Source organism: Trichechus manatus, unplaced genomic scaffold (assembly GCF_000243295.1).
Source record: "Trichechus manatus latirostris isolate Lorelei unplaced genomic scaffold, TriManLat1.0 scaffold00007, whole genome shotgun sequence".
Lineage (NCBI taxonomy): Eukaryota > Metazoa > Chordata > Mammalia > Sirenia > Trichechidae > Trichechus > Trichechus manatus.
Window position 1 is genome coordinate 24,491,631 of NW_004443943.1, and position 10,625 is coordinate 24,502,255.

At 54.6% G+C, this 10,625-nt stretch overlaps 1 protein-coding gene across 1 annotated transcript; it reads right to left on the bottom strand.

The window, feature by feature from the left end:
* Positions 1 to 5,803: 5,803 nt before the first annotated feature.
* SFRP5 (secreted frizzled related protein 5) lies at positions 5,804 to 10,625 on the bottom strand (the record flags this gene model as incomplete). The annotated part of the gene is made up of 3 exons (XM_004370138.1): positions 5,804 to 6,150; positions 7,943 to 8,020; positions 10,142 to 10,625. Coding segments are annotated over 3 exons (909 nt in total), but the record flags the coding sequence as incomplete, so codon positions are not given.

A 10,625-nucleotide genomic window follows, 5' to 3' on the forward strand; every position in this document is an offset into this window, starting at 1 on the left:
ACTGATTTTTTTTTTTTTTTCAACCAGAGAATAATCCTAGGGAGATTATTATTCAGGGAAGAATCTCAGGGAGAGGCAAGAGTAGTTTGAAAAAGCAGAGTCAATGTTTTATTTCTGGAAAATGAAAACAAGCCTAATGGTGAAATACAGGCTCTAATGTGAGTAAATCGAGGAGGCCTGGGGTTGTGGGGCATGGGTTACAGAGGTTTGAGAAAGATGGGTTTCCATCGGGGCAGCAGCCTCCCAGATAGGGAAGTCGGGGGCTACCTCCACCTCTACTTGAAGTGCGTGTGAGGGGCTCAGTATAAGCGGGCAAGGGACAGCCAGCTTTAAAGTGCTGGTACCCCTGGGAAAGTAAAGCCGCAGAGGGATTGACAGGGTTGAATTGTGCCTCTACAGTGGCCAGGGTCAACATCAGAGAGGAACTGAACGTAACGTGGTCTGGAAGACGAACTGTCCGTTGTAGAATTCAATGCCTGCTTTAAAAGATGTGTTCCCATTTGCTCTCAGGTACGGAAGGGGATGGTGTAGTCAGGTTCTGCTACAGCCCTGGGGCCTGGCTTGGGGTCAGGGCTCTGCTAATTCTGTTTGTGAGTCCCAGCAGACTTGAAACTGGCAGTGGTTTCTGCGGTCTTAAGGACTTGTGGCCCTTGACCACCTCACCCTTGGGCTGAAGCCAGAGGAAGCTCCATTTTCATCCTCTGGTCTTTTGGGAAACTTTGAGGCACCCTTTTGAGGGCCTCTGGCTCCAGCATCCATCCTGCAGCTGGTGGCCCTGAAGGTAACCGACATTTATGAGCACTTGTGGCAGGCAGCATGCTGAGGGCATGACCTCTTTTAAACCTTATGGCAATCCCCAAAGCTAGGCTGTATTGTTAACTCCATTTTACAGATGAGTAAACAGAGGCTTGGGGAGGCTAAGTAACCTGCCCAAGGTTACATAGCTATTCCGTGGCGGAGCTGGGATGTGAATTGTGCCACATGTGCTTGTAGATGCCTAATAAGAAACTTGGAATGAACATAGCAGTCCTGTGTCACCCTCCCTTCTGTCCTGCCTGGCCCCCACTATCCCCGGGAGCTTCTGAGCCACCGAGCTAACAGGAGGGGCCTGCCCCTAAGCACAGCCTCCCTCCCTTATATGCCCCTCTTCATCCCTCTTGCCCTAGCCAAGTGCGCTCAGCCTCCAGGGAAACAGAGGCAGTCTTGTGGCAGGAGCTCCCCCAGCTCCCAGCCACCCCACGCCACCCTTGGCTGGGTCTGCTTCAACACCCCAAAGCAGCACATTTCATTCTCTGGCACAGCTAGGGGCTGGGGATTCCCGAGGCCCCTGGCTGCCTGCTTTCTTCACAGCCCCAGCAGAGCCTCCTGTGTCCCAGTGTCCCAGCCACACACATTCCAGCAGCAACCACCCCCTACATTGGATTTCCCAAGGAGTGAACTTTAGCCAGGATCACAGCCAACTAAACAGTTGTGGGATGTGAGCTTCCTTTGTGAGGACCAGAGGCTGGATGCTGGCAAGGCGGCTGTGGGCTGTCTCTGGTTGTCAGGAGAAAGGGCACTGTGGGAGGCTGGCCCCGCTGCCTCTGTCTGGGCCCTCGGAGTGGGATGCGAGCCGGGCTGCCAGAAATCTGTGAGGCAGGGTGGCAGAAGCACAGCTGTCTGCACCCCTGCTCGTTCTGGGCTTTGCCCCCTGTGTATAGTAGTGTAGTGCTTAAGAGCATGGGGTCAAATCCTAGCACTACTACGTACAGACTGTGACTTCCAAGAAGTTACTTAACCTCTCTCAGCCTCAGCCACCTCATCATTAAAACGGGGATAATAATAGTACCTACCTCAAATTAGAATGCATGTGCCTGATATTTATTGGTTTCTATTACATGTCTTCTCCCCAATATTGGCTTACATACCACTTAAACCCGTTGGCTGTTGAGTCGATTCCAACTGATAGCAACCCTATAGGACAGGGTAGAACTGCCCCATAGAGTTTCCAAAGAGTGACTGATGGATTTGAACTGCTGGCCTTTTGGTCAGCAGCCATAGCTCTTAACCACTGCACCACCAGGGCTCCATATACCACCTAGGGATGTGTTTTCTGAAGCCAAAACCCCAAATGTAGGTTCCCTACCTCTTCTGAACATAATAATTCTGGCTTTTAGGCAAGATGCTCTGGTCTTTTCCCTGTCTACCTGCCAATAGTGTTTCTTAGTTGATTAATGAATCAATTAGGAATTTGCTGAGCACCCACTATGGGCAGCACTGTGCCAGGTCATGTCCTTTGGTTAACAAAAATACTAATTACTATTTAATGAACATCTACATGCTAGGCATGGTTTCCAGCACTCTTCATTTATTTTCCTGTTTAATACTCAGAAATTCTGTGAATTAGACGTTATTAGTCCATTTCACAGCTGGGCACATAGGCTCAGGAATGTTCTCAGTGTCACAGAGTCACTTAAGTCACAGGACTGGAACCCAGCACCAGGCTATACTGCCTCCTCATACTCCTGTGCTGAGTTAAGTTTCCTATCCCAAATCTTTCCTTTTCTTTGTTAATAGTACTTGACTTTGTACTCAGCTAAAAAACTTGATTTCCCCTGCTTTCTTGCAACATGGGATGGCCCTGTGACGTGGTTCTGGCCAGTGAGAGGGAAGTGGAAATCTACCATGTGGGACTTGCTGGGAAATTACTGTTTTCCTCATTAAAAGGGCCACAGGCAGCTGGCATGCTGCTTTTTGCCCTGAGCCCTTCCTCTGTCACTGCCTGGAAGGCGGTTGAGAAGTTGGGAGCAGCACCATCTGGTAACCATGAAAACAGAAGCCACACAGCAAGAAGACAGGCGTCAGACGTGGCAGGCCTGGAAGGGCAGCCCGCCTCCAGCCCTCTAGTGTGGAGAAGCCCCCACTGTTACTAGGGGTTTCTGGTCCATGCAGTCCGATGTAACCCTTTACTGATACACTCAGCCTGGAGTGCTCTTTTTCTGGGCAGCACCAGCTGCGGGTCTCCAGGCCCACCTTGCAGTGAGGTGGAAAGAAGGGTTTTGTAATTGAAGGAAATAAAGGGTGGGGCTCAGGCCTGGCAGGGCCTCCCTGGTCTTTGTGAGGATCCTTCTTTAGCACCAGGAAAGAGATTCCTGGGGGGTCTGACAGAAGATGTCGGGGTTCAGAGCAGGTATTACAGAACAGAGTCCTGACCCCTTTGTAGAGGTGAGGGGGGTGAGGAGTATCTTACTGGGACCTCATGGGGTGGGCTAAAGGAGTGCTGTCCCCCACCCTACTCCGTCTCACTGGCTGCCAGCACCTGACAGAGATCAGTATTGTACTTGGGCCAGAATCCAGCCTGGTGTTTTGTGTGTTCAGTGGAAAAAGAACCCCTGGTCCTGGTTGACCATAGAAGTGTCTGTAAATATTTGGTCGGGGTAAGAGGCTGGGAGACAAAGAGCAGATTCAGGGAGCCAGGTGAGCTGGGCAGGGTTTGGGCCAGAGTGGGTGGTAGTAGCTTCCTCAGAGGTGAGGAGAAACAAGTAGGCCTCTGCCACTCCTGACCTGTGTGGTGAGGCTACCTGACTGTCCAGGGGGGTGGTTTATGGGCAGACAGACCACCTGTTAGCTAGACCTCAGGGGAGCACAGCTTGCACTGGCCCCACAGAAGAGTTCAGGCCCTCTGGCTTTTCTGGAGATGCCGTATCCCTCCATTCTCTGAGGCAGCGCTCTCCTCAGAGCTGCTGAAGCCAAGGTTTTCCTCACCTCAAGAGGACAAGGTTCCTTTCTTGGAGGAGCAGCAGATCTTCAGACAGGCCCTGGCATCCCAGCTCCACCCCTCCTGGTGAGATCAGCCCCTCTGGGCTCTGACCCCCTGCTCTGGGTACATCTGCCTTGCCCCTCAACATCTACTGCCCATCCCCCTGAACTCTTTCCTGGCACCATCCCTTCCAGAATGCTACCATTTGAGTGGTAGCAACCTCCTGCCTCCATTGCAAGCCTTCTTCCCTCCCTGGCCCACCACCTCAAGGCAGCAGCCTCCCCTGGCTCTAAGCCCCTCTGAAGAACCTCTCCCAGGCATCTTAGCCCCCTCCCTAGTGTGCAGGACCAAGCCCCTCACCCTCTTCCTGCCTTAGTTGTTAGCTTCTCTAGACAGTAGTTCTTAACCGTGGCTGCACGTCGCCCTGTGGAGCATCTGAAATACTTCTGTAGCTCTGGTGGCACAATGGTTAAGAGCCCGGCTGCTAACCAAAAGGTCAGCAGTTTGAATCCACCAGCCACTCCTTGTAAACCCTATGAGGCAGTTCTACTCTGTTCTATAGGGCCGCTCTGAGTTGGAATCGACTTGACAGCAACAGGTTTGGGTGGGTTTGCGGGTCCCCTAGAAGTGATTCTGATTTAATTGTCCTAGGGTGGGACCCAGTGTTTTGTAAAGCTCCCTAGATGATTCTAGTGGTCATGTTAAAATGCAGATTCTATATAGCAGGTCTGGGGTGGTGCCTGAGATGCTGCATTTCTGACAAGTTCCCAGGTGATGCCAGTGCTGCTGGTCCAGGGACCACACTTAGAGAAGCATGGCTCTACACCATCCTATCTCCTGTGGGTCAGGACCGTGACCAGAGGTGTTTCAAAGCTGCAGTGGGTAGCAGTGACACAGGTTAGGTCTCCAGCTCTTCATAGCAGCCCCCATGGCCCAGGTTTCCTGGGCTCCTGGGACCAGGCACTACCTGGCTGTGGGAGATGCTGCTGGATCGTGGCAGTCTTCTGACTGTGGGAGAAGGCTGGGGAACTCGGCCCTCTGTACCTCCTCGGAGCTCCTCGGACAAAAGGACAGTTTTTTCCATCCCTCACTTAGTGCTCGGGTGAGGGGGTGACCCTTGCTCTGTGCTCTCTGGGAGCCCTACAAAACCACGGGGCATTGCTCTTCTTAGGCATTCCAAGTATGTCTGTGTGGACAGGTGGTGGGCTAGGATAAGGGCCTCTTTCTAGAAGTCCATTCTAAACCTTCCTCTCCCCCCATCTCTTGGGAATCAGATGACAAAGAAATCACCTGGTCAATACCAACTGTTGGTTTCTTTGATTTAATTAAAAACTTAAAAAAACAAAACCTGGCCCCTCCCTGCGTCGGGTGTCTAGTACTATGGCCTCATAGCAGTAGCAATAATTTACTCGTCATCAGGTCAGAGGGGGTGCGGGAGGCTGAGGAATGACTCTAAGCAGCGATCTTGTGGAAGGGGAGTCTGCTCAGAGACTGGATCTAGAGTCTCGCTCTGGAGTCCCTGGGAACTCCAGGCCTCTGGGTGAGGAAATGCACAAAGATGGGGAAGGCAGGGGGTGTGGCTGGAGGGTTTTGTGACCACAGCTCCGCTCCTTTAGAGGGCTACTATGAGGGCACGTAAAGCACAGTGGGGGTGGGGGGTAACTGTCCCCCCAAGTAGCTCAGCCTAATATTGAGACCCCCTTCTCCAAGGTGAGGTCCCAACACCAACAGAGGGGACTGGACACCACCCATCTTCTCTGGAAACGTCCTCCTCAGGCTGCTCAGACCCCCCCCTGCCCCCCCCCCTTCTTTTGCGCTCTCCCTCGTTCTACTTTCTGAGAGCTTGGAGTTTCTCCCAAATGAAAAAGTTCTGCTCCTAAGACACCCAAGACCTCAGGGATACCTCAGTCGGGTAGCATAGTCCTGGCTCAATGCCCACCCCTTAGGACCTGTGGATCAGCCTGGGAGTTGGGTGAGGCTGGTGGGGGAGGAGGAGGGAGCACATCCCAGGGCAGGGGCAGAGGGCAAGGCAAAGCTGGCTGCGGGGGCAGGGAGGAGCGCTCTTCAGTGGGGTTCTGCAGCTCCATAAAAGAAGGGGTAGTAGAGGGAGCAGGGGTAGGAGAACATGAATTTGACCGCAAACTTCATCTCCTTGTTGTTCTTGTCCCAGTGGTAGACAGCCATGAGCAGCAGCTGTCTGTCCACCTTGCGGCCCATGACCAGGAAACTGCCCGCCAGGCTGTCCAGCTGTGGGCAGGGGCAGCCAGCGCCGTTCTTCATGTGCAGCACCAGCCGCTTGGTGTCCTTGCGCTTCAGGGGTCCCGGCTTGAGCAGCTTCTTCTTCTTCTGGGCTCCAATCAGCTTCCGGTCCCCATTCTCTATCTTGATCTCCTTGATGCGCATTTTGACCACTGTGGGAGAGACAGGGTGTGCTCAGGATGCTGGTGGCCCCATTAGTGCTGGACTTGTGCTCTGGGGGCTTGGGAGGGATGAGTGTATAGTGTACATTTTACTATTTATGTAGCTCCTCTCATGTGCTGGGCTTTCACGGGCATTCTGCTGCTCCGCCCTCGAGGTATAGGAGAGGGAGAATGAGGTTTGGAGAGGCAGTGACCTGTCTGAATTGTGGAGCCTGCATTGGACCGAGGTCTGGGGATGCTTCCAACTCAGATCTCTGACTTTGTGTGTGTGTGTGTGGTTTGGAGTCCATATGGGGTATGTGTATGGTGTGAGTCTGATTTGAACAGTTGTGGGCTGGTAAATGTTTAACACCCGACTCTGGGGCAGGGAGAGCCCTAATCTATAGTGTTTACCCCTGTGGTAAAACTCCCACCACTGCCAATCACATCACTGAACACAGAGATGGGAGGAGATAGGTACCATCAGCTATTGTGGATGTGCACCCGCTCCAGCACACCACTGTAATGTGTATGTGTGAGAGTGTGTATGTATGGTGTGTTTGTGTATGAAAGCATGTCTGTGGTATGTGTAGTGTGTGTGTGTATGTGTGTGTGAGTGAGATCATGTCTGGTATGTGTAGAGTGTGTGAGTGTATGTGTGTGCAGGGACGGCGGTGAGGGGAGGTGATTGAAGGCAGGGTTTGTGGCCAGCGAGTCACAGTCCAGGCCACTCTGAGGTGGTGGCAGAGAGCCTGGTATGATTGGGGATAGGGAGTTCTGGGTTCGGCCAGGTCTCTGGGCCCCTAGTTCAGGAGTGGCCAGGGAGAAGACAGAATAACTTTGCCCACTCAGGAAATGAAGCTTCATAAAATCTTTTTCTCTCTCCCCTTCTCTTCTGTCTGATACCACACAACCACACACACCATGCAATAGCAGTATTCTCTTTCCGAACAGATTAACTTCATAAAAGATACCCTAAAGCGAGGACAGTGTTATTATCTCTTTCTTATACACACGGAGGCTAAGACAGCACAGGGAGCTGACTTGGCAAAGATCACATGCTGGACTGTGGTCCATGCACGTACCAGTCCTGACTGGACTGTTGGCTCAGCTGTCCCAGGAATGGGAAGCTCCAGGATGAAGCTTTGGGCACAGGTGACCACAGTTCCCTGGCCAGAGGTGTGCTGGGTACTAGGCAGAGGTGCCCAGGGGTGAGGGTGCTGCACTTCCATCTTGGAGCCAAGCTCTCCCCACACTGCCCCCATCCATCACTGGGCTAAGCCTGCATCCCCTAAAGAGACAAATGTAGCTGCGAGGCCCCTCTGGGCAGCGCCCAGGGATGGCTGTAGGAGCCCTGGCTGGCAGTGGTTTCTAAGGTCTATGACCATGGCCTTGAGGGGGCCCTTGAAGCCCTTGGGATGATAAGCAGAAACAGAAAGCAGATTAGTGGGTGCCAGGGGGTAGAGGAGGGGGAAATGGGGAGTGACTGCTTACTGGGTATAGGGTTCCCTTTCTGAGTGATAAAGAGTTCTGAAACTAGATGATGGCGATGGTTGCACAACACTGAATGTACTAAATGCCACTTGAAAATGGTGAACTTTATGTTATGAGCATTTTACCACAGTATATAGATTTTAAAAAGAGGTACACTTCTCTGGGGAGAAGGTGTCTGCTTATCAGCAGATTCTGAAAGGGCTCCGTGATGCAGAAACGGGATTCACTGTGGTGGGTGTGGGCACGTGTGTGATTGGATGTGTCAAGGAGGGGCTGGGTGTGTGGTGTGGCCGCTCAGGCCGACACTCACCAAAGTCGCTGGAGCACATCTGCTCCATGAGGCCGTCAGCACTGTGCTCCATCTCACACTGGGCGCAGATCTTGGTCACTGAGGAGAGAAGGCAGAGTGGGGACAGGGAAGCTGAGGGGACTGCAGTCCAAGAATCCACTTCGGGTGCAGGCTTCCCCACTTACCAGTCACCCTACTTCCCCCAAGCTTCCACTTCCTCATCAGGAAAGGAGGATGATGGTAATACCACCACCACCTGCTGGCTGAGCGGTTGTGAGTCTTGAACCAGGTGGTGCAGGGACAAAGCTGCCCAGGTGGGCACAATGACTGCCTCACAACCCACAGCCACAACCATCCTTGTGCCTTGTATTCTCCTACATTTTTATCTCATTCAGTTCTCAGCCGGGGAAGTAGATGTTATTATTCCCATTTTAGAGAAAAGGAAACAGGCCCCGAGTGGTTACCCAACTCTGTAAATCTTGAGAACCAGGCTTGGGACTCAGGATTTGGGACTCCCAGTCTGGTGCTGGGGTTGGGGTGTCTGCAGGGTCTTTCTAGGAAAACAAATGCTGACAAGGTCAGGCAGGTAGGTGAACAAGTCAAGCTGGCTGGGCAGGGCCCCCCTCTCAAGTGGGCAGATTGCCAGAACTTCTGATTTTTCAAACGAAGCCAAAATTCTTAATTTTTACATGAAATATTCTGAGTTTTATCTGTTGGCCACGCAGCCACTTCTTCAGGCTGTCTCTGGTCCTCAGGCCACCACACCCACCCTTGCCTAACCTCTGCTCAGCATCTCCTATGTCTCTGCCTCCAGGTGGGGCCCCCATTACTGGGGAAAGGGGGGTCAAAGAGGTTGGGGAGTGTGGAGGGCAGTGTCAGGTAGGATTTCCATGCCCACTAGAAGGGACCTCACTGCATGGATCTCTGCTGGGGACTGTGATGTCACTGCCTCAACTGCCCTCTCTCTGATTTCCAACCTCCAGGAGAGGGCGTTTCCCCTCTCTCAACCCTCCCCAGTCACACGACTGGCACCCAGCAGTGGCTCTCAGAGAGGGCATGGGTTGGGTAGAAGTGAGTGGCCTGGGCACATTGCATGGGTGAGGTTAGTTTAGCCCTGAGGGGTGGGATCGGGTATGGGGTGGTGAATGGTATGGGCCACCCAAGGGCAAATGAGTCTAGTTACTTTTAGGGGAGCAGGGAGCATAGAGGGTATGAAAAAGGAGCCCTGCATTGGGGTGGCTTGGACTCTGGCATTAACTGCCCAGGTGAGGCTTTCCTGCTTGTTGCCATAGCTTACCTTCCTGTCTGGGCCTTACCTGGCCAGGTGGGGCTCCAGAAGAGCCCGTGGTGGGGCACAGCGAAAGGGAGGCTGCGACGGGAGAGAATTGGGGTAACGGGACTGGGGGCGGGGGCATGATCTGTTTTACAGATAGGGAAACTCAGAAAAGGTCAGCAACTGTCTCAGGACTGTTGGGGCAGAGTCTGGCGAATCGGCTTTTTCCGTACAGAGGCTTACTCAAAGGGTTCCCAGCCCGGGGAACTGGGAAGAGGGTGGGAGAAGTTCCCAGCACAGAAATCGGGGGTGGGGGGAGCAATAGCCCAGGCGCGCGCTTAGCCCCCAGCCTTTTGCTCTGTCTTCTCTTGCCCTCCTCTCCCCTCCCCTCCCCCTGCAAAGGTCTCAACCTGGAGCAGAGGTGATGCTTGCCTTGGTGCCCTGGTCCAGGGCTATGGAAGAGGTGAAAAGCACTGTTTAGCGACCACCACATTCTCGGGCTGAGGGAAGCGAGAAGGCATTTATCGGGACGCCTCAGGATGGGGAGCAGGGGGACAGATTAGGAGCGTCCCAGGGATGCCAGCGGCCTGGGGATGTGGGCGCTGCGAGGCGCTTCCGGGGTCTGGAGGAACGGAGGTGGAGTAGGGAGAACCAGTGGGAATGTCCAGAGCCGCAGGGAGGTACTGCTCGGGCATCGGTCCGTGGGGAGGTGGGACGGCGGGAAGGCTGCGGGGACAATTCTCGGGGCACGGCACGCAGGGCTGGAGAAGGCGCGCGCGCGCGCGCGCGTGTGAAGGGGGTGGGCACCTACCCGGAGCTCGCAGAGCTGCGCTAAGGGGCTGGGGGTAACGGCATCTGTCCGGGGCACCCGGGGCTGCGTGAAGGCTCAGGGCCAGCTCGCAGGCGCCCAGGGCCGTCGGAGCGCGCGGGGGCGGTGTCGGCGCTACCTGGAGGCGCAGTGGCGGGCAGGTGCCCGTACTGCACAGCGATGCAGAGGTCGTTGTCCAGAGGGAACTTGTGGCAGTGCAGCATCTCGGGCCAGGGGAAGCCGTAGGCCTCCATGAGCGGTGCACAGCCGGCGCGCACCGCCTCGCACAGAGAGCGGCACGGGTAGATGGGTCGGTCGAGGCAGACAGGCGCGAAGAGCGAGCAGAGGAAGACCTGCGTGTCCGAGTGGCAGCGCTTCGCCAGCAGCGGTAGCCAGCTGCTCGCCTGCTGCTTCACCTCGGCCAGGCTCTCGTGCTCTAGCAGGTTGGGCAGCCGCATGCGCTTGTAGCCCACTGTGTGGCAGAGAGGCAGGTCGGCGGGGATGTCGAGGCACTGCGGTGGCTTGGAGTACGAGCGGCCGTGCAGCGGCTCTGCCTGCCAGCCGTAGTAGTCGTACTCCTGGCCGCGCGCTGGCGCCGCGTGCAGCGCCCCCAGCAGCAGCGC